General features: G+C 39.5%; 1 protein-coding gene across 3 annotated transcripts in view; it reads right to left on the reverse strand.

The window, feature by feature from the left end:
* The window catches only part of esyt2b (extended synaptotagmin-like protein 2b), a 39,344-nt gene that overhangs the window by 2,678 nt on the left and 12,177 nt on the right, over window positions 1-24,489 (reverse strand). The window contains exons 6-20 of one of the 3 annotated variants that reach the window (XM_040043798.1): window positions 24,095-24,184; window positions 19,454-19,509; window positions 14,670-14,790; window positions 13,180-13,356; window positions 12,900-12,982; window positions 12,478-12,526; window positions 11,489-11,578; window positions 11,295-11,390; window positions 9,852-9,953; window positions 5,763-5,837; window positions 4,413-4,499; window positions 4,154-4,303; window positions 1,584-1,936; window positions 1,223-1,321; window positions 871-1,002 (exon numbers count right to left, since the gene is read on the reverse strand). In XM_040043798.1, the coding sequence (XP_039899732.1) occupies window positions 871-1,002; window positions 1,223-1,321; window positions 1,584-1,936; window positions 4,154-4,303; window positions 4,413-4,499; window positions 5,763-5,837; window positions 9,852-9,953; window positions 11,295-11,390; window positions 11,489-11,578; window positions 12,478-12,526; window positions 12,900-12,982; window positions 13,180-13,356; window positions 14,670-14,790; window positions 19,454-19,509; window positions 24,095-24,184 (1,760 nt within the window). Of the gene's footprint in view, window positions 1-866; window positions 1,003-1,222; window positions 1,322-1,583; window positions 1,937-4,153; window positions 4,304-4,412; window positions 4,500-5,762; window positions 5,838-9,851; window positions 9,954-11,294; window positions 11,391-11,488; window positions 11,579-12,477; window positions 12,527-12,899; window positions 12,983-13,179; window positions 13,357-14,669; window positions 14,791-19,453; window positions 19,510-24,094; window positions 24,185-24,489 lie in introns of all 3 variants that reach the window. The other 2 variants (XM_040043800.1, XM_040043799.1) reach the window with 2 other exon arrangements.

A 24,489-nucleotide genomic window follows, 5' to 3' on the forward strand; every position in this document is an offset into this window, starting at 1 on the left:
GACAGATAAGTTGGTTTAAGTTGGTATTTGTGATTTGTGATTTCAACATGGTGCCAGTGGGGTTTAAGTAAGTGCCAGCAGGTGCTTAAGTGTTTGTGTGAGTCCATAATCTCTTTCTCTTTGACCTCAAGTCTTCTGTTCTAGCCCCTCCACAGCTATTGTTAACAATTTCATCAGCCTCCCCCGCTAATAGTTAAACTGCAAACCAGCATCAAGTGTTTCTGACATGGGCATATTGCCTCTCTAAGTTTGCACTAAGTCATCAAAACTTTGAAAACCCCTGCTGGCTCAAGATGGCTGATAATCAATACAACTGCATCAATAGCCAGCGGGACTAGGAAAGCACCGACGTGCTAACTCCTGCCTACACGAAGGAGCTGAATGATGCGATCGGCTTTCATCCATGAGGCTAAAAGATTTAGTCTGAGCACTGAAGCTCAACTGCAAACAAAAGTGTCCAAAATAAACAGAAACTCGAGGTGATGGATCCACAGCGGCCACATGTGATACGAATCTGAGCTCAGCAGGGTCATATCGTCTGTGCAAGCTCTTTTCTTCAGTAATAAAAAAGCTCTGTTGCTAGAAAAAATTAAATATTCCACAACTGCACCCTTGCTGTCGGTCTGAATTCAAGAAGGACCCTGAAAATATAACTGAACATTAAAACTGGAAATAAAAGGAAAGCTTTGAAGGACTCTCAAAACACAGCCAGTTATCAAATTAGTACAGCGGCACAACTGCAGCTAAAGGCAGAAATATTCTCAGAGCTTATAACAATCGGACATAGGTGAAGCAAAACAACAGATCCTCAACAGTCACATTACGTTACAAATCTGCAAGGAATCTCAGCAAGTACTGATGCAAACCCACGTCTGATCGTAAACAGGATTAAGAGTCCTCTTCATTGTGCTTGTCTTCCTCTTCCCCGTCCGGCTCTTGTCAGGCAGCAAATAGAGGCGTATGAAGGGGTCCGAGCCGTCTTTGGTGAAGGCTATCAAGTTGCTGAGGACACACAGGACAAACGTGTTTTCACTCACATGTTGCCAGGCACGTGTTGCTTGTTAAATCTTTACAGTTAGCAGCTCCACAGGAAAGAAAGTGATTTGAATACCATGGGCTGAATCTGCACAAACTCAAGTTAATGGCACAAAGAGCCCAAAAACAAAAAGTCCTTTGAACCACTTTGTGTAAATTCAGTGTATTGTAGTAGTTTGGAGCTCACCGGCAGGCGTGCACCACCACAATGAGTTTATTCCTCTGGGAGCTGTGTCGAACAGTCAGCTGGATCTCACCCAGGGGGTACTGGCTGGGGGCCGAGCCGCTATAAACACACCAAAGTCAGTCAGTGTCACGTCCAGGTGCTGCGGTCGAATTTACAAAGTGCATGCATACAGGGACTGATTAATTGTTTGACAGGTAGGCTGATAAAATATTTATAAAGATGAATATTCAAAAATCACGATGACATTTAGATGGAGGCCAGAATTTAAATGAAGTTGATGGAAAAACAATATGAAACCCTGAGATGAGCCAAGCTGGAAAATAAACAATAATAAAAGTAATATATCATATCTGCCATTTACTTCTGCAGCTGACGAAGCCTTTGCTGAAGCTCCACGGTGGCAATAGGCAGGGAGATATCCGATGCCAGGCTGGCTGTGGACTTGTTGTGCGGCAGGTGTTTCTGGGAGCTTGACATGGCGGTGGTAAGGTTGGTGGTACTGTAGCGATGGCTGGCTCCGTACGGCTCGCCGTCCCTGTCCTTGAGGTTGAGAGTGGAAGCTTCTATAGGATGCGAATGCGTGGGCGGAGGCAGCAGCGAATCTGAGGCTGATGGTCTCAGGGACGAGGCTGGGGGTGCCTGTGGCACGCCGGACTTGTTGACCTGGACTGAAGAAGGCTGGTCTGGGGACACTTGCTTCTCCAAGGACAGGATCTAGAGAAAGACATGAAGATGTTTAGTTGATTGAGAATAGAAAATAAGAAGTTAAAGTTAATGTAAGTGCTGTCATTTCACGTGAAAAGTCTCTAAATTTAGCAGACCTTTCTAAACTGTGTTTTTTTTTCCATTTTATTATGTTTTTTTAAGAGTCTGCAAAGTAATTTCTCTTCTAAATGTATGTTGGTTGTGCTTCAATATGGAGAAACTGTTTTAGAGCAGGTCAATATTTTAATGTAGCTGCATTGGTCTCAAGAAGGGCAATGCAGTTTGTTTGTTATAGCTTCCTGTGTTTCCAGGTGGGAACAGGAGAAAATATCCTCATTAGCAGTAAGTAATGGCTTTAGTTAAGGCTGAACTACGCTATGGATGGCAATTAGGCAAACCACCAAAGACTACCTGTCAAATCACTGGATTTAGTGCCTCAGGCAAAGAGATATAATTTTAGTGGTGCATCTCGAAAACGTCTACAGCACAAACAGCAATCAAATCAGAATCTGACTTTAATTTTCACCGCCGTGATGCCGTGACAGCAGAGATGACGCTACGCCTGTTCCAATTTTCATTAAGCCACTAAGCCCCACAGTTTCAGAGTGAAAAATGCTGTTAACTAAATAAAAGAGAAATAAATCAATGTCAGAGTCTCAGATTTTACAGAAGACTCACAAATGAATCCTGGAAATATTCCTCCAGAGTGTCAAACACGCTGACATCACAGTTCCCTATAAATGTGAATCCTGCAGCTTCTTATTTAACGTCCTAGGACCTGGAGTCCATGTATGTGGGCATCACATTTTGGGTTATTTAGACCAAAATACTCAATTTTGCTCTCATTCATTGGGTCCCAATCAGCCCAGATATCATGGAGAAATCAAAAATGCATGCCGTGGAAGAGTTCGGGTCTTAGGAGGTTAAACTTGTTGAGCTGCACTTAAACACCAGGGCTGTTTCTGCGTCATCCTGGATCTGCCCCATTCTGAAGGAATGTTACACACGCGACTTGTTGGCTTTGCAACTGATGGGCTGATAAAGACACACACCTGTGTGAAAAGATCAAGCCCAACCTGACTGTCTTTTACTGCATCATTCATAAGATAGAACCTGCAGACATGTGGAACATGTTACAGAGCCGAGTCATTTTCATATATGTATCGACTCTCAAACTTCAAAGTCTGCTGCTGAACTGAGTTAATGAGTATTAGAATATTCCCAAAATTCACACTATATAAGATATATTATAATGTACTGCAAACAGATTAAACAGTTTATCTTCTCAAACATGACATGCTATCAGCAAATCCATTTACAGTTTTATTTATTTACAGTTGAAGCTAGCCAGGGGCACATTGTTAACTAGATTAACTAACTACAGTCGGTTTCCAGGTTGCCACTTCAGTAAAAATCAATTTGCAAGAACAGCCACTCTTTTGTGTTTCCACACTTTGTGAAAGTCGGGCTTTCAGGGCAGTGAGGCGGCTCTATTCTGCTCCTAACTGGGAGTTAAGTACACTCCAGCAACTGCAGTAAAGACAGTGTTGCTGAAAAACATTAGTCTTCGTCCCAAAAAGCCCGGCATTACAATATACTGCGTTAAATATAAATACTCAGAGGAGCCGCAGAGGTTAGGTTAGGGTCTGATTTTTTCTCTTTTTATTTATTTAAAATCTGATGATTATTAACCAAACCTTTGCCGCTAATGTTTCTCTGCTTAGTCTAAAATGTGTCAGATAAATCGTTTTCAATCAACCTCATGACATGGCTGGATTAATTGGCTAACTAACCAGCTCCAACTGATTAAATCTGCCAGGGAAGGTGAGGATTACTCCATGAAAAATCAGTGAGCACCACTTAAAAATAACTTTATATTAACACTATAAAAATTGCCGGGCCTTTAAAGTGTCCAGTATTTGGATTGAGCTGGGAGCTTTTCTCAGATTTGACTGACTTCCTATGGAATGAACCGAGCCGTTACTTCAGCTGGTTGTGGACTAGAAATGAAATGTTTATAGAGGTAAATCTATCACTATTGTAAGCTTTTTCAATTTATTACATACTCAGTGTGCTGTATCTTTAATTTAGACATACTGTATCAGTCAGTTCTATTTGAATTAACAGATTGTGAACATCTGTTCTGGTCTCCTAAGCCTGAAATGAATAACCCATCCATCCTCAACGCATACAGGAGCAATGAGAAGAGATGCAGCCTGTTTTTACCCTCAGAGCCATCTTAAGTTTGATGGTGGAGCTGGGCCCAGAATTCTTGAGGGGAAAACGCTGATTCAGCGTCATGTCCTTCTCCACCAGCAGGCTACTCAAAGGCACCGTCAAGTTACCCAGAGTGCATTTGTTCTTGTCGTCTTTTACCTGTGCAAAAAGCAAAGATCTCCTTTTAGAAATGTCAGTTGCTTAATCTGCGTCAGCGTACGATCTTATAAAGAAAACAGATGTTGTCCGTGACATTTTGAAGAGTTACCTCCACCTCGAGCTCCTGCCTCCTCGGGTTATGGACCAGGAATGAAAAACAGTCTTCCCACAGGGGCTCCTTAGTCTTGTACCGGATCTTTATGGGCAGATAAGTAGCCATTTGCTGGTTGTTAATACAATGACAAATCTGATCTTATGTCTCATATAACATTTATCCTCTGCTTGGTCTTCTACTCTCCACTCCAGCAGTTCTGCATCTTCTTTTAAACCCCTAACAGTACTTGATTTACACCTTGAGGTTTCTAAAAAGCCTGATTATTCAGTTTTACATACATTTAACCCCAGACAACCAAACTCCTCACACTAAGTGAGGAGAGATTATTTTTATGGCTAAACCACCAACTTTACCACTGTACTGTATCAGTCATGTGACATAAGCTGAAGATGTAAGATGATCTGATAAAGAGATCTAAAAGTGCAAATCCAACAAACACTTCTTTGGCTTGGACTGGAAGTTTGTGAATCTAAAAATGTGGCTGAGTTTCTTTATGAATCATGTGTCAACAATCATGCAATCACAGAGTTAAAATTAAGATTACACAGTGCCACTGGGTTCATTTTACACAAAACAACAACTCGGGTGTCCCGCTTTCATCCCAAATGTAATGACAAACTTTTGAATTTGAGTTCATTTTTCTCACCTCTGTCTAAATTAGGGTCTAATGAGTAATTTAACAGCTCTCATCCAATTACTTCCTCTCAAAAAGTGAAACAGCAGTCATTCCTGCAGCCTCATACTGAAGCTGAGGATGGGCTCATGGTTTCATTGCTTCATTTTAAATCCAAAGTCCTGGAGCACAGAGCCAGTTTGAATATGAACGCAGGACTGTGTTCATACTCAAACACTTTCATAAGTGCAAACAGGCTCCATCGCAGTAAACCTCCAACAGCTCACGCCTGCAATAAAATCAGTCCAGCAGCTCTTCCTCGTTTACATTTCCCTTCTGAATGCTAGGATAGAAATTTCCCGTGAGAAACAGCCAATCATCGTGTCAGACTGAAAGCTCTTAAGCTGTGCAGTTAACTGGGTGTTGGTGGTAGCAATTCCTCATTTAACGTTCTTTATTTTACAACAACAATTTCATTTCATCTCTTTTTTAATGCTACAGTCAGAAGGAAGTATATCGCTAAAAGAACGCCTCAAATAGTTATATGTAATTACATATAACAGCTTGATTGCCCAGAAGTCTTTTTTATGACTTACTAAGTGACACATTATTCTACGAATAAAATGCACAATTGCAAAAAAAAATAAATAATCGACACAACATTCCAGGAATACAGAGCTACGATACAATGACACAGCATAATAACTTTAATGGATACTTCCACGACTCACCTTACTTTCAAGAGTTTTATGTCCAACTCTGAAATGAACATAAGGGCTGGGGTCGCTGGTATTCTTCTTAGCAGACTAGTAGAGAATCAGACAGAAGAGTGTTAGCGCCATGTACCCCACTGTGGCACAAAAATCAACTGAGGGACAACATAATTGCACTCAAACATTCAAACAGCAGCTCAAGTGGAGATTCAACCAAGCACACAACGGTGAGAGAGCCTGTAGTTCAAACAGGAGGGAGCATTACCGTACATTCTGACAAGCAGGGCTGCAGGCAGAGCGGCAACCAAGGAGACAGCCGAGCTTTGTCTCCTCTGCGGGCTAAATTTAGCATGCTGGGCTTTGACAGCTACGTATTATTCAGTATTCCTCTCAGAATAATAATACCCTACATATCTACAGGCCAAGGTCTGTGACAACAGAGGAAAAGCCTTTATTTTCTCATCATCTAATCCATTCTCTTGAGGATACCGCTTGAGTTTGACAAATGTTTCTCACCAGCATTACAATTAAGCCTCCCATTGAACATGCAGGCTGATAATAAAGACACTTTAACGCACCACGTATTGAACAGAAATACACAGAAATACTTTCACAAGTTTTTACATAATTCATACAATATCTGTTTTTAACTTGTTTAAACTACATGTCCAAAAGAATTGGGACACGCCTCCTAATCTTTGTATTCAGGTGTTTTTAGTCCCCAGAGCCACAGGTGATTAAAATCAAGCATGCAGTCTATCTTTACAAGCGTTTGTGAAAGAACGAGTCGTTCTACAGAGCTCGCTTAGTTCAAGGGTGGTGCTGTAACAACATGCCACCACTGCAACAATTTTCCTTCCTCAGATCAACTCTGTAGGGGTATTGTGCAAAGTGGAAGTTTTTAGGAATCACAGCAAGTCAGCCAGTCATAAAATGAGCATGTAAAGTTACAGAGCAGGGTCTCTGACTGCTGAGGAGGATCGTTGCAAATGCTCTGCTGGCTCTATAAGAGTCCAAATCCTCCTCTGGCATTAATATCAGCATATAAACTGTATGCCGGGAGCTTCATTTCATGGGTTTCTATGATCAAGCAGCTCCTCTAGGTGTAAAGTGTAGGCACCCTAGTACTTTTATCTGTATAGTAGAGATTCTGTGTTCTATGTATAAAGTGAACTGTGAACAAAATAAATTCTTTCTGTGAAGGTAGAAACTCTGCTGTTCCTCTATATCCATTTTCATTTGTTTTTCCTTCATCACGCATTAGTTTAAATGTGTGATTAGAGAAAATCTCTTCTCCTCTGCTGGATTACAGTTTGCATCTTTTCAGTTATAACTGACTGATTCTGTTTCCTTTTTTGACGTTATCGGAGGAGGAAACAGTTTCCTGTGACTGATGCGGTATCAGACAGTGGAAGATGCAGCAATGTCTGACATGCATTGTTTGATTTTGTATGAAGTATTTTTGTTTTGCTGTTTATTATTGCTCTGTTATTAATAAATGAGAATCAGAATTTTGTGTGTATCATTTTCAGACTGTGACACGATGCTCATAGTGATTCTATTATGCACTAACAGAACCAGTAAGAGATTTTACATTCTGTCTATTATAAAAACTTTTACAGCCTACAATGATACATATTAACTTATAACCAAATCATATATATGTTTCTACATTTTTTTTTTCAAATTAAATAATAACTAAGAATAAAATAAAATCTTTTTTTTTAAATAATATGAAACATATGAGCCAATCAGCACGGGGTTTGTGCATTAGGGAGTCCCATTACACTCATGCTATACTTCATGCACACATGAGGACATAAAGGTCTTCATCTCATAGATTTTATAATCACAGTGTGCAGATAAAACTATACCCACTATTTTTTTAGGACCCGTCCGCACAGACTCTACACTGCAAGGGCACCAACTGTGCATATGTTCTCTGAGCAGTCAAGAAAGTAGTATAATAAAAACAGCTAAGTATCCCTGGTGTCCTCAGCTGTCCACGATCACAAGGGAGCATAACCCGGGGCCTCAGACTCTCACTGAAGTGCAAATGTAAATAAGTCAGGTATGAAATGTGTCCTAGAACAGTTGCCCCTTTTCTTGTTTGTCTTAAACACACATGTGAAAATAGTGCAGACATTTTTGGCACTTGCTGTTCTTTCCTCCTGTTTTCTGCATGCATTACAAACATGTGAAGACATGTGCCCATTAAGATTTAACACATGACCTACTACACAGAGGCAGCATGGTGTATTAGCTCTATTTTTTCAGCAACCTTGCTGTCCGGACTGGCTGGTGAAGCTATGTGTGTTTGGCAGTTTTCAAAAAAAAAAAAAATCCCACAGCTTCCAATGCTTTAAGCTCTAAGTCACTATATGGGTAACGCACCCACAAAAACAATTTCACTTGAATAGATTTTTATCTCAGCATGGACAGGCTGAAGGAAACAACACGTAAAATGGTGTCAGACTCACAGTGGTTTGAAATTCATTAATAAGAAAATAAGATGCAGCAGCTCAGTCTACCATCCAGCTAGCAGCCGGCCCTGCTGCCACGGTGACACAGACTGAACGACTGAGTGCAACAACAAAACATTTGTACTCCTGCTGCCCTCCAGCACAATGCTTCAGTGAGTTTCACTGGCTCATATCAAACAAAGGGAGTGTCACAGTCAGTGCGATACAATAGGAGGCTTTAAACTTCCTAGAAGTAGGAAGGTAAATAAAAGGAAACGACTCGTGCTAACTAGAATTATGCAACACTGATTTTTGGAATGGTGCAACCTGAAACTTATCTTTTGTAACACACTAGATCATCTGTTCTGATCACTGGTAAACAAGATAATGAAAGCCGGTTTCTACTTCTACCAGTCTCCTCACAGCTGCATTCACATAACATTTACTTAGACTAATCTGTGTCACTACCTAGTGTCTACTTTATCTGTGTATTTGTCTGGCAAATATGAGCTACAGAAGAAGAAATGTGGAAATGCTGGCCCAACAAGCATCAAGTCCTTATCCTGAATTCCTGAGCTTTAACATGATCGGGTTCTTCAACACAAAGGCACAAAAGGTGTTCTCAGAACTGTATTGTTCTATAGATGTGCCATTGTTAACTGCCTTTTTAAAGCAATCAAGTGACCCATCATATCACTTTAGAAAAACCTGAAACCAATATTGTACTTCTGCATGCAAAAGTAGGGAAAATATGACAACAATTCAGGACGGCACAACAAAGGCTCAGACAGTCAGTGCGGTCATCTTCATGCACATTTTTTCAAAAACCACAGTTCACTTTGCACGTCTGATAGCCATCACGATCACATGACTGGATGGTGCACTTGAGGACCGGCACAGGTGAGACACAGGGTGTACGTTCTGTACATGCAGTCCATTTTTCCCACATTACCTTCAGCGCCTTAAAGACTGAGACTTGCTTCAACCCGTCATAGGTGAAATCTGACAGGTTGCTCTTTAAGCCACAAGGAGATTTGGGGGAGAAAATCACACCCACAGTTAGTAGGACGGGAATGACTCGGCATGGGTAAGAGACATGAGGGGGGGGGGAAAGGCCCACAAAAAACGTGTTGAAATTTGTGCTGAAATATGAATAGCATGGATAACTGTTAGATAAATCAGACGCAGCAGATATTGGGCTGATATTGGAGCAGGGCATACAGCTAACAATGAAAACATATGTCAAAATAATGAGGATGTTCCCTATAGGGGAGACTTAAAGGTGCTGGATCTTTTTTAACAAGCTACAGACTTTCTGTATCTGTACAGCTATACACTAATGTGAAACATCATTATGAGCTCTGCCAGCGAGCTCTTTCTACTCCTGACATTTTATACTTGGGCCTTGAACTGAGCAACTGATTAAGAAGAATATGCTGCAGGCTAACTAGCAGGCACAGTATAGCTGAGTCCTTGAAGTGAAGTGTCTGCCTCATGTTACTGGTTATTTTTCAGTAAACATTCCTTCACAACCATGCAGCTAACGCATGCTTTAAGATTCATGTTTGCACGGGCTCAACCCAACCCAACATTGCATACCGCTACTGCTAGCACTATAAAGATGGAAAAGTACCGGGGAACTCACACATATTGTTTTATACTCTGAAGTATTGCTCTCACAAAAGACTAGGCCAGAAGCTCTCCTCTCACTTAAGTTTCCACAGCCTAAGCTGCCTGAGAAGACGCTCTTGGGTGAAGAGGAAAGAAAATTAAGAGGAAACGGGGAAGTTATGAGAACTGAAAGAGCTAAAGTATTTATATAATAAAGTTAAAAAAACAAACAAACTAATATCAGACAAGAGGTCAATTTGACCAATTTGGGTATTATAAAACATTTTCTAATCTCATTACATAAACGTCAAAAATGCATTTAGTCAGCAATTTGAAGGTTCAAGTTTATCCTCTAACAAAAGCAAAAAAATATTGCCCAATATAGCCCTAACACAGAATCCTTGAGCTTTACCGACACTTTATTAGGTATACCTTGTGAGTACCAAGTTAGACCTCATTTTGGCTTCAGGAAAGCGTTAATTGATGGAAACAGTCCTCTGATTTTTGGTAAATACTGACATGATATTATCACACAGTCGCTGAAGACCGGCTGACTGAACACCGATCATGGAAATCTTCTGTTCCACTACACAAAAAAAGCTGCTCTATTGCACTGATATCTGGTGACTGTGGAGACCATTTGAGTATAGTTAACTCATTGTCATTTTCAAGGAACCAGTTTGAGATGATCCGAGCTTTGTGACATGGTGTGTTATCATCTAGGAAGCAGCCATCTGAAGATGGGTACGCTATGGTCATAAAGAGATGGACATAGTCAGCAACAATACTCAGGTAGGCTGTGGAGTTTAAATGATGCTCACTTGGTACTAAGGAACCCAAAGTGTGTCAAGAAAATCTTGGTTTCCTTTTCTTTTAGGTCACAGGAATGGCACTCAGTGCATTCAGAGATGCTGTTCTGAACACCTTGGTTGTAACAAGTGGTTATTTGAGTTATTATTACCTTCCTACCAGTTTTAAGCAGTCTGGTCATTCTCATCTGACCTTTGGCATCAACTAGGGATTTTCACCCAGAGAACTGCAGCTCACTGGATATTTTCTCTTTTTCAGACCATTCTCTGCAAACCCAGGAGACGGCTGTGTGGGAAAATCCCAGTAAATCAGCACATTCTGAAATACTCAGACAACCCTGCCTAGCATCTTTCTTCCCCATTCTGATGCTCAGTTTGAATTGACAAGGTCAACTTGACCATGTGCACTTGCCTATATACACTGACCTGCTGCCATGTGATTGGCTGATATAAATGAGTTAAACAAGTGTACCCAATAAAGTGTCTGGTAATGCAATCACTTCAGTCACAAATAAAATAAAAACTACAGTAAAAGTATGTGAATCTTTACTACACAGACCACTAATCTTTACTGTTTTGGGTAGAGAACAAGAAGCCTGTGTAAGCCTAAAGCTATATTTTTGCACAAGCTACAGCGTCAAACTAAAGTGAGCATTGCATCATCTTACTGGCAGGTTCTTTGCTGAGTCCAGATAGACCACCAGCAGCGCTGATGACAGTCCGTCGTTGGCAAGGCTTCTGTCTGCGCGCACGCTTTGCAGAACCTAAACATGAAGGACAAGTTAGACATGTTTTACAGCTGCAAATGCAGAGAACACGTCCTTGTGTTAAAGCGATGAAGCCTTATTGTTACACACAGTACCTGGTCCAATTTCTCAGAAGTGGAGAGCAGCGATAGCCACTCCAGTTTCAGGTGGAGTTTCCCAGTAGTTGCTTCTTCAAGATCAAACCACTGCAACAATGTGGCCAAACAAGTACGTCAATATTTCCATTCATTCGATGACAGATTTAGATGATCAGATCAGTGCCTATCTCAAATCTGCATGGACTCTCAAACACCTTAAATCCAAAGGTAACAAACTCATAATTACCTAATCATTTCTATCATTACTATATATCAGTCAACATATCCAGTGTTATTATAGTTAGCTAAAAATAAACTAAAAAGTAAAACTAGAAGTGAAAATAAAACATTTAAGTACTACAATAAAAATAGAAACTAGACTCTTGGTAAAAAAATAACTGAAACACTTTTGTGAACTTTGAAAAGCAACTAATGGAAGTTAAAAAAAAATATAGTGGAAGTTTTAATATTTGTTACTTTAGTAAAACTTTATCAGAAATTGCCTGATTAGGCTTTGATGGACGTTTTTACTCATCAGACTCCAGATGTCTACAAGACTGTGAGTCAACTGCTTTCAAAAAGTTCTGCCTCTGACATATGGCTACCATACCATAGTGATTAAAAAACTAAAAACTAAAACTCAACTTAATAAAAGCTGAAGTAAAACTAACAAAATAAACTCAAACAAGCAAAGTTGCTGTGCTCACCAACTGAAACTAAGCAGGCGTACTCTCCAATAATCCCAGTTTTTACAGGGATTATGTGTCACCAAAGTAACTTCGTTTAAGGCTGGCAGAGGTGAGTCGACATATAAAGTGTTAACGAGTGAACTTTAGAGCTGCTGGTGGGTGTCATTCATGGCTAAAGTCTGGTTAGCTGTTTACCTGTCACATCTTACTCCTTACAAGAAAGCAATATGACTGAGTCCGACGGTTACTTTAAGATGTATAATTTATACGCTTTAAAGTAATTAAACTGATAATATTATTGCGAACAAAGCAGCTTACCATATCAACTTTCTGTTCTTTGTGCAGCTCTGTCATATCAATCATGAGGCTGTAAATAAGGACAAATAATTATGGAAATTGGGACAGCAAACAGTAAACAGTAAAATCGCACCAATTAATCTAAACACAGGGGGTCCAGATATCGATTGACTGCTTTGTGTTAATAGCACTGGGTGCAGCATTACAGCCTTGGGGTAAAAATCGATGAAATTTGCCCTTGGGCCGGTAACTGGGGATAACACTTCTACACTTCCATTATGAGTAAACATAGCTGTATTTATCTTAATTTTGTTGACTATATGTCCCGCAATACATCAAAGATTGCTCTTACCAGTTATCAGCGCTGGTACACTAGAGCTTTGTTTTAAATGAAATAAGTGCAATAACATCTCAGCGGGTTAGGAAATGACAAAGACACTCACCTCCCCAGGAAGTCATCTTGGTCTGGATCCTCATCAAATAGCTCAATCTCAAGATGCTGACCTGAGTGCTCATACACCAGTGCCTGATGAACACAAGAACAAACTGAAGCTCATTCAAACTGGCACAGGAGGTCAATAAATAGATTACCTGTCATGCAAACCAGCAGGAGGTATAAATAAGACAAGTGGAAAACAATGGCACATAACAATGGGAAACAGACTAGCTTTTTCGGTGGCAACAAACGACCTTCCTGCTCTAAAAGACATCCCCAACTCTCACCTCGTACACTTCGTTCCACTTGGGATTAAGGCTTTCCTTAATTGTCTTGCTCTGAAACAGCTGGTTGCCGATCTGCAGGATACCATAGGGGTCAGACTTGCCTTTGATCAACCCTCCCAGAAATGTATCCTTCCCTTCTAGATCTTGAGCCTCCAGGAAGTGAATCCTTAGGACTCCCTGTGGAGCCATGCAGACACGTGTTAAGGTCTGAAAAAGCTTACAGAGTTGATAAGACGTGAAGATTTCTGTAATGGGAGGACATTAGTAGTATAAGAGGAAACATGACTCATTACCATAATAAAGTAATAACAAAAATACTAATTCATTTCACAATTCATAATTTAGCAGACTTTATTTAAATGTGTGGTTTGTAAAAAACGCACCACAATAAAACATAACAGCTACTTTAATATTTAAGAAAAAGAAATGCAAATTTATGTAAATTTAATAAGCTAACCTTTACTTACATACACATACATATACCTAGAATGTATTAGCATATATGTATGTGTATATATATATATATCCCATGATTACCTGGATAAATAGAGGACTAATCTAGACTTTCTACTGCAGAATAGGGCTTTTATTTTGTTAAATTTTTCCATTGTCAAATGTTTTTCCTTTCTTTAATATTTAATAAAAACATTTGCCTGAAAGAAAGCAGTAAGAATTGCCACTGATATATAAAATCAGACCTGCGTTTATTTTCTTATTTTCTTGCCTAAGTATTGTGCGGCACATTATCTACTTTTAATTTTCCTACTGAGTTTTTAATGGATTAACATATTAAATGTCTTTATTTTAAAATACAAGGCCTTATTAACCTAAAAGTGATGGTGGATATAACATTGTTATCATGGAAATCATTCCATCACATATGCTTCCTTGCCAGATGAAAGTCTAGTAAATAAAGATGACCATTAAAGCCAAGGAGGTAGAAGGACCTGTTGCTCAAGGCTCCTTGGAAGTAAAATATAAAGAAATGAGGGGTGACTCAGAGTTTATCAAAGTACTGTATATGTGACGCATAGTACTGTATGTTGGCAAAACATCCTGCCGTCTGATATCAGAAAGACAAGTTCTTTGTTATCTTTTCAATGTCTCCTTTTTTTCAAAGGCTGTAATGAATATATGATGTGTGGTAAGATTTTAGTTGTTTCTTTTTTATTCCTGTTTTGAACCCTTGAAACCTTTTTAAATATAATAAGGATGTGGCCTGCAGTGAAACTTTTTTCATTTTGTTGCCATGGATACAAGTTCCAGGAATACAACCTTTGCTGCATTTTTTATTGTTATTGTTCTTTAGTTTTATTCTGCGTTACCACTGAGAATTAACTACAAAACCCTGGGAGATACTTTTTACTACTAACGAGCTTTAACGTACTAACCATGAGCTCCTCGTGTGAAACTGTCTGCTTACGAACTATTAAAACACTTAGAAGAGCAGCTCATCCTTATTGGATGTATTGTAACAAGTGCATTTGTACCTTTGGCATTGGAAAGCGCAGCTTGGCCAGCTCCACCGTTCCGACCAGTGGGATAGTGATTCGGTTGGGCAATACCAAATAACTGCAGATAATGTCTTGAATCAGACTGTCAGAGAAGCCACTGTAAATACAAGGGGGGGTGGGGATGATGAGAGAGGGGAGAAAAAAAAGAAAATAAACAGAATGAAGCGATAAATTATTTAAAAGACAATAAGGGTGCCCTTGGGTTATAAATGTTCTCTTTTAATCTAAGCGCAGTTTAGCATGTTTCTGTTTAACATGTGCGACGACAGCAGGAAAATTGGAGTGAGTTCAAGCATGCTGCTGCTGTTAGCCAACAAACGTCTGAATGTCTGTCTGATCCACTAATGATTCAATGGTGAATGACAACAATGACAGTGAGGTCACAGGATGACATTTCCATCAGACGTTTCCTTTATTCATTTACTTACTGTGGCACAGCTGGAAAATTGCAATCATGGCTAGCAAAAAAAATCAAATTACAATAAAACTTATTGTGCTGGGTTATTGCTCAGCATGTCCCTCGAAGAATGGTTATTATTATTATGGGCCAGATGTCCATATATATTATAATGTGACCATTGTAATCAGGGGCATTTGTAAATTGTCTAAGACATCACCTGGAAGTGGATGTTTTCTGAGGACACCTATAAACACAATCTTTAAAATAGTCTGCAAAGAAAGAAAAGTACAAAAATGTAAGCTGATGAAAAGTGGGTGAATTTTTTTTTAAACTAGACATTTGTTAACACACCTGATGTACTTGTGCTCTGTGCTTTCTAGGTGCCCACCAGTGAATACGTACAGCAGCTGAGTAACAGCCTCTATGTAATTGGTCTTATAAATTTAGGAAACTTGCATCATTGGTGTCTTACTGAATTAGGCCCAAGATATTTTCAGGTCTTCAATGAAATGTTATTGTGTGATAGAATTTCAGTTTTAACAGTAAAACTCTACTTGCTACAATGATCACTGCATGGAGAAACTACAGTAAACTCCATATTTAGTCAAAGTTTAACCTTTTGTTTTGTCATATAGAAATAACAACACAGAAATGCGTAATCTTTAACAATTAACAGTGTGCGTAATTTTAGACGAACAGAAACATAAAGTCCAAAAACTGCAGTGACAAGCTATCAAACTATAGCTAGCTTGCCACAGCATTATCCGTTTCCTGTTTATTGTAACTTAATATTTAGGTGTACTGCACTAATTAAATTTTATTTAAAGTAAGTTCTACCACTTAAACAAAGTCAATCTTGAAACAATCAAGAAAATAATGTAAAGTTATCACTGGGGATAAATGATAAATTCTAGCTGGTGAAAGCTAGGCTAAGGCTAGCTAAGGCTAAGGCTTAGCTAAGGCTAATTCACCTACTTTTCTCTTGTGTAATTAAAAACTTGAACCTATTGCTCAAACAGCCTAGGTGGTCATACCACATAAATAAGGCATTAGTTAAATGAATTTATAATTAACATAAAGTTATAAAATAAAATAAAAATGGTTTTCTTAACGTACTGAAAAACCACATTTGTATTTAATGCATTTTTAGGCTCTTCATTTTGCTTCTTCTAAAGGCTTTGATGATTATTAAGAATTGCTCTATATTAGCTAGGTTAACTCCTTTCCTTGCTTTTCAAAGGTGCCACACAATTTAATTTCCATGATTATTAGACTCACAACCCCTCTATAACACTCTAACTCCTAACACCTGTGACAGCACACCTAACCCTAACAAGCATCACCAAACACAGGCTAAAGGCCAAATGATCCATCAGGCTGAAAACATCGGTCAGCACAAAGCCCAAAATCCATAGCAAACGCTGGGCTCAATTACTTTTTTGTATCAGCCATAGGCTGCACATTGATTAAGCAAAAGATTCAAATACCAAGAAGTAAATTAAACTACTTTCTAAATATCGCACAACTCAGGTTTCAGAAAATTATACATCGTCACGAGCTATTTGCCATTTGAGTAAAAAGAGCACCCAAGTTTGCTGGATTGTCATGTAATTAACAATGCGAAGGTTATGAACAGGTTACATTAGAGGGCAGTTAAAGCTCATTTATAAATATCTGTAATTCATTATTTAACCTTGCAGGAATACATGTAATGTGTCAGGAATCTCAGGCTGTCCTGCAAAACCAATAAAAACCTTCAAAGGAAAAAAAACTCTGGTGTGATACTAAAGCTGCACAGACACCAGATGAAAAAACAAAACATAATTTTAGCTTTCATTCATTTGATCAATCCTCAGCTTCTCTTTAGGTGAAAAACACGCATTGACTTTAGGATTCAGTGGCAGGGTGCTGATCAGAGCTGGAGCTTTTCTCCATCTAAGAGCTGAGGGTGTAAAGGGATTCCTGCCGCATCAGCACTATTTCTGCTGCTCCCTCGGCGCAAACACTGGAACACCCCCCTGTCCCTGCCTTTGTGTTTATCTAGTCACTTTAGGACTCTCAACACTCAAGACTGCACACTCAACACTTATAATGCTCACATAATGCACACTGGTAATGTGTTTTACCTTCCACTGACTCACATCGACAGCAAATATCCATCACTGCGATGTACAGCAATGCTTCAGCCATGTTAACTTTGTTCTGGCTGATTGCAGAAGCAAATGACCATTAAACAGATTGCCATTAAATTCTACACAAGCATTTGTGATCCCTAAGAAATGAATCCTAACAACTGTAGTGATTCCCTGCCTTTTTCTCTTGCTCAATTAGCTGGCAAAGGATTTCACTGATCCAGTAAATTATTACCACATCTTCTAAAGAGATTAGCACTTTAGACTCTACAAATATTCATGGTCCCCAGAGTAAGACTTTAATGACTTTAATGATCAGTGACTTTCCCTCCACAATGAGGTTGAAATTTGGAGTAATGTGCCAGCAGCTACTGGATAGATCGACACAGTAATTGTCACAGACGTTAACTGCAAATCACTTCAGAGATCACCAGAAGTTTATACTACTCTATACTGTGACCGCAAAACAACTGACTGTGTATTAATGATGGATGGATACTGTGTTTGATTACAACCCACAGTGAAGTCTCAAACTGTCTCGAGTTGTCTTGGTGTTTTGAAAATGGACTATGTGACCGAGAAACCTTTGATTACAACGTTGGCATCGCGAGAGCACCAAATTGAATATTTCCTTTCAAATACAAGTTGAGATATGAGATGAGTTCAGGATCAAAAAATAAGGTCAGAAAACAAAAATAAACAAGGACAATATTACCCACCTTTGAATAATGAAGCTCTCATGGAAATGCCTTAGACCTCCATTCTATCTGAACACCACCAGATGCAATACTTGTGGTTACAAAAAGACTTCCAGTCTTATAGAAATCTATGGGTATCACTTTGGGAATCACTGCACTAGCAACCTGTAAACTCTCAGTTATGCCTGCTGTTAATGATATCCCAGGTTATCCTTTTTCCCCCCTCTAACTGGGAGCATAATTTATGAGGCTAGCACTGTGTTGTATTAAATTATACTTGAGGGTACAGATGAAGGGAGCAAAGCTAATCACATTTCCATTAGCCTCAGCTTTGTTTTGTGCTAATACAAAACATTAAGAAGTTGATTATGGTTAATACTGACTCCACTAAACAACAACATGTTATCACAGCTACTAGTATGATTAATTATAGTCTTAATATTATTAACAAGGTTTAAAAGAGGCCCATTGGGCAAGTCTTCAAGTGGACGGCTGATGCTGCGTGCGCTGTAGCTGTGATTTGGACCACGAAGACCCAGCTAACCCCTCACCCACATCAACACCCAGACTAACACGCCCACGTCTAGGCACGCAAGCTCCATGGATCCATTTCACCCCCACAGAGAACTCAACAGAAGAGAGTCCACTGAGCTCTGCCTGTGTCAACATGTCTGTCAGCGTCAGGGGGGCGTTCAACAGGCAGCTGTAATCCCAGAAAACTACATTCAATATTCATGCATCTGTCAGCTTCTTTTTCAGCTGTAAAAAAAAAAAAAGTACCACTCAAGATGGCAGCGTGTAATTGCGTCGGGCTGTTAGCAGCTCTTAATCAGCTCTCATTTATTTTCTGCTCAGCCCACACAACAACTCGAGGGAAAAAGACACTTAATACAAACAAAACAAAACGGGTGAGGATAAGGAAAACGGCGGAGACAAACACCACTGAGCCGCCCTGTTTTATCCCAGTACGAGCATTAAACTGTTGTGTTAATCCTGTTTTTCGTGATGTGTGTGCAAACAGACATGCTGGATCGTTTCACTTGATCTCATTGTTTGCTTCCAAATGTTTGAAAGAGATATGTTTATCTAAATCAGCTCAGTCTAGCAAAACTCTGCGATAAACTACAGCAGTAACGAGGACAGGAACACCCGAGGCTTCGTGCACGTAAAGAAACCTCATTAGTGGAAAATACTTTCTCTACAGCTGGTGAGATTTAGCTTTCCAGAAACTGGACAATAAGACAATATTGTCTTTAAATATAACAGTGGAGACAGATACTACTGTATGCATAATACTTTTGGTTTCATCAATGCTGAAGATATTAATAAATTAAATGCGAATGAAACTCTGAAAATTAAGCTTTTTTTTTTTAACATAAAATGTGTTTAAATGAGAAAAACAAAACCCTGAAATTATACAGCAAACATCTAGGCACGTGTTAACTTCACTTAAACTAGAAGTCCTCAAATCCTTTGAAATCTAAGCTTTGTTTCTTGAGGGAAAAGAAAAGCAAGTTTGAATTGACTTACTTGAGCCCAGGAATATCCAGTATATTGGAGAGGCCGGTCCAGTTTATGTCCACAAGCTGAAAAGGAAGTAAAAATGAGAGCGTGGCCATTGGTTAGACGATAAGAATAGAAAGTGTGAATGACTTTAAATGGAGTCAGAACACTTGATGTTATTGTTTCCTGCTCCTCTATTATGCTGCAACACTGCACTGGTTATTTAGGATGGCGTCACACTGCTACTTAAAGTATAAAACAAACATTTCCTGTCATATATTAAAGCTAATTGTTTTTACCTTTTAGTTTTCAATTTGGGGTCCACTGACCTGTAAGTGTTTAAATGCATGCACTGTGTGCACAATTAGTTTATGAGTCACAACGGAAGCACAGAAAGCAGTGATCCTTGAATGGGAATGAATACAAAAGCACCTGCTTCCTGAAAGATTTATTAAAGCAGCAGCATCTGTCTGGGGTCTTGTTAGTTTACAGAATAATGAGGCTGGAAACACTGCACCTTCTAGTTTTGTGCACTGTGAAAATCTAGCAGCAGGTCAAATCTTGATGAGGTGCCGCGGTCAAAGTAAATCAAAGAGACCTGAGACGGAGGCATATCCTGCTCCGCTCAGTGGGCTTTGATCAGCTCTTTCCTCCAAGCTCAGGGACTTGTGTTTATCTAATGAGCCTTTCCCACCCTACTTTTTTGTCCAACCTGCTCACACTGCAGCAGATGCACGGAGCTCTGCAGGGACGAGGAAAGCACTGCAGGGCTGTAAATGATGTAGGGGATGGTGTGGAAGGACACACATATCCCTGCATATTGTGTTCAAAGAGTCATCAAGAGACTGTTGATGTATATATGAATAACAAAACTGTTGATAAGGGCACTGTCTTTAATCTAAGTGAAACGATTAAATGATAAAATAATATCTGCTTTGAAAAGCTTCTCAAGTGGGAGTATTTCCTGTTTTCCTCCCCTTCGTACATTATCATTTTAATGCCTTTGGGGTGTAAGACTATTGAAAAGTGAGAAAACTGCACAGAATAAGCCAGTTTTCTTGAGCTGCTCTTACACTCGCAGTGCAACCCTGAACTCTTCTAACACTACCCAGCAGAGCAGTATGCGAAAACACAGTAAATAGAAGCATTGTGGATTGGACAAAAAAAAAGATTTTAACCATGTGAGACAATGTAAGACAAGAGCAGGTAACCTCAACAGGTGTCATGTGTTCTGCATGCTCATGCATCATCCAGCTATGGAAGAGGATTAGGGCCACAGAAAAAAAAAAGTGGGTACGTCTTTTTTTTCTTCTTTTCCAGAATTCTGAGATTAAAATTCTGAGATTAATCTCCCAATTCTGAGATTAGGTCAGGTCTGAGAAAAAAGTCAGAATTCTGAGGAAAAAGTCATAAATCTTAGGAAAAAGTCAGGATTTTGACTTTAATCTCAGAATTCTGAGAAAAAAGTCAGAATTCTGAGAAAAAAGTCAGAATTCTGAGAAAAAGTCAGAATTCTGCTTAAAAAAAGTCAGAATTCTGAGGAAAAAATAATTCTGAGAAAAAAAATTAGAATTCTGACTTGAAATTCAGAATTCTGAGAAAAAAGTCAGAAATCTTAGAAAAAAATTAGAATTCTGACTTTAATCCCAGAATTCTGAGAAAAAATAATTCTGGAAAAAAAAGACTGAATTCTGACTTGAATTTCAGAATATTGAGAAAAAAGTCAGAATTCTGTAAAGGAAGAAAAAAAAAGACGTGCCCATTTTTTTCCCCAGTGGCTCTAATCCTCTTCCATATCCAACTGGACCTCCTTGCTGAAACCAAATATATATTTCGCAAAGTCAATCTAAAGCAAACCCTCTCCTTATATATGCTACATGTGATAAAAGAGCAACTGCAGACAATGTCAGGACTCGATTTTACAGCTTCTTTTAAAAGATATTTTATCAGGGTTCGATGGATGGGCTGGGTTTGGTTGCCCGCCCCCTTTTCTCTATTTACAGGTGAAGCTGCTGCTCGGGTTTGGCATCACTGCTCGACCCTGAAGACGAGTTGTTCTGATGCAGCTATTCTTCACACACCTCTGGGATTAAGCAGACAGACAATGAGTATATCTGGGTGGATTGGTGGACTGGTGCCACAGTTCCTCACCTGTTCGCCACTGCCTCTATCCTTGCCTAGAATCTCCCTTGGAAACCTGTCTATTCGAACCGTTACTCCTCTCTGGGCTGGGACGTCACCAGCAACGCTCTGTTGCATTTATATGCTGAGCCCTGCACAGGAAGGACTCTGGCGCTTTGCCTGTGCCACCTCGCAACCTCTGGAAAATCCCCTAAATCTGCTCAGTAAGTCCAATTTAAGTTTAACCATGACACTTTCAAGCTTTCAAAAGTGCTCCTCTAATGTCTGTCCTGGAGACATGATAAGAGAGAGAGTGACTCTCAAAGACACCTGAATAGAGATTTATGTGAGTAACTGCTTCTCAACCTGTTTGCCTTTTTTTGCAATGAAGTCTACGCATGCATTTGTTGCATCTCAGTGACCATCAGAATTACACTTATGGATCGCTCCTGATTTACTTAGACACTACCAAAGGTGTTACCAAGATGGCTGATTGCTTCTAGAAGGACTTTATCTGCATGCTCAATATAGAGCTAAAATCATGTAATGTTCAGCTCAGCCTAAACTCTGAAGATTGACATAAAACAGGAAGTATGGCTTCGTTACTCACAGGTCAAAAAACACCTGTCACCACCACTGTGTGCCTTGATTTTTTTAAGCCTATAATTAATCTTCTTAGCATCAACTTTTCTTATATTTGACGAGGCTAGGCTCCTATGGTTCAGATTTTTTTTACACAAGTTTCTGCAAAGTGCCTTTTTAGCTTGCTTGACAGCATTTTGGCATTAGCTAACTCCTCCAGAAGCTGAACAAATGTCAGTGGCTGAAGGTCGTCGACATCTCTGATCTAGCTCAAGCCATGAGACAGGTAGTATTCTCAGTAGTTTTTTCCTTAGTAGATGCTTTTTTTTAGTTGGTTTGGTGTGGGGTTTTTTTCTCATCAGTGACCAGATTTACCTCCTCACTTTGTGTCTGGCCTATCTAATGTGCACTAATACATATATTTAAATCCCAGCTGTTCTTTTCATGGAGTTAAATAATAACACTGTAGATATAAAATCCCACGGAGCAGCAGGATTTGGCTCAAGGCACATCATTTGAAAACCACTGCATAAACTGACTGAAAATCGGATCTGCCAGTACATTCAATCAATGTAACTCTATTGCTTGTCTTTGTGTGTGTAGTGCAAACATCTCACACACATCTACTAATTAGTACTTACAAGAATTCATAGCAATAATAACAGTGTTTGCAATTCAGTCAGGTCCTTCACTGCTTCATCGTTCATTCATTACATAAAAGTATAAAACTGTCATCTGAGTTGGAGCAGATGAATATCTTCTGCCTCACTGCAGAATGTGGTGCATCTTTTTATTTAGGCTGTGCTGAGTTGCATCAGTGCAATCACACCGTCCAGACATGGCCAAGACCTCTTATGGTCTGGAAATGTGTCTGTTATGTTTGGCACCCAGCCTCAGATCTTGTATAACACAAAGGGGCAAAAGAACATGACTTACTTGAAGTCCAGAGAACACAATGTTAATATGTCAATGTCAATAATTTGCTTTATTAATTCTTTTTCTTTTTCCTCCAGGAACCCAATGTGATGTTGCTGGTGTGGGAGCTGAAAGAAGACTAAAGCACCTAAATGCATGTGTGGATATCTTTGCATGTGGGAAATTTACTGAGTGGAAACTGCTTCTTCCTTCAGTCTCCAACAGTAATGTCTCCACCTTGAGCTTTAGTTCAGTGCCTGGGGTAAAAAAAAAAAATGCCAAAGTAGGTCTGGCTTGATCTGCAGCTATTTAAAGCACCGCTACAGCTCCACTGGGCCCTCGCATTTGATATAAATCGGTCAAACGTTTTTAAGCTGTGCAGCAGTGGCTCTGCCTAGGGGTTGAACCAGGAGAATAATGGAGCCTCAACTGGAAAATAATCGATGCGTAAGCAACTGGAAATGTAAATGCAAATCATGTGAACACTGCTTGCACCGCAAGAGCACAAACAATGTCCGACGGTAAGCACAGTGAAGTAAAAGAGACTGAAATTACGCTGGAAATTAATGCTGCAAATAATAAGAAACACATCCTACTGTGATCCAGTCATGACTTTGACTCAAATGACCCTTTTTAGCTTTAATTTATGTCCATTGTATCTGCATTAAAAGGCAAGGGAATAAGTAAAGCACAAAAACAAGATGCTTTATGAGGTGAAATGTTAGGCATAGTAAGAACGGTGAAATACTCAGTGGAGCATTTTAAATATTCAGGACAGCAGGATAATCATGCCAACCTTGGCCAGTGTAGTATTATTATATGTAATAACACAAAGTTGTCATTCTTTCTGAATGTCAATTGAGAGTATAACCCTGAATTAGTAATGTGCTGAACTGTGATGCCATCTTGGCTTTGTGGTTAAACAGCCTCCACTCTATTCATGCTGCATTTCATCAAACTGCAGTGTCATTATAACCTCAGCTGCTCCTCTGTTAAGTTAGTCTGACTGATAAAGTTACTCAGTTAAACATTATTAGCTTATGCACTTACTGGCTTCTTCAGGAAGAACAAAGACAGAGCTCCGACGAGAGGTATATCACCCAGCAACGGCTCCATCACCACTCTCAACACACCGTGGATCTATGGAAACATAAGAGGAACAACACGTTGATATCCACAAACACAAACAGAAAGCTACAGGGAACTCACACCCTGCTGACCCCTGACATTCGTCAGCAGCAGTGCCGCTGGAGCTCTAGCGCATGACAGGTTGGAAACTCTATCGCTGCCTGACTTCACACCTGCCCTGTGTGATCCTCCACCTTCTTCAAAACATATTAAGACAATTATGAGGATTATGGTTTAGTGCTTTAGATGTATCATGTGGAACACCACACAGCTGCTCTAATCCTGCAGAATGGGAACAAAGGAGGTTTGAATTCTAG

The sequence above is a fragment of the Simochromis diagramma genome, unplaced genomic scaffold, assembly GCF_900408965.1.
Source record: "Simochromis diagramma unplaced genomic scaffold, fSimDia1.1 OVJJ01000602.1, whole genome shotgun sequence".
NCBI lineage: Eukaryota > Metazoa > Chordata > Actinopteri > Cichliformes > Cichlidae > Simochromis > Simochromis diagramma.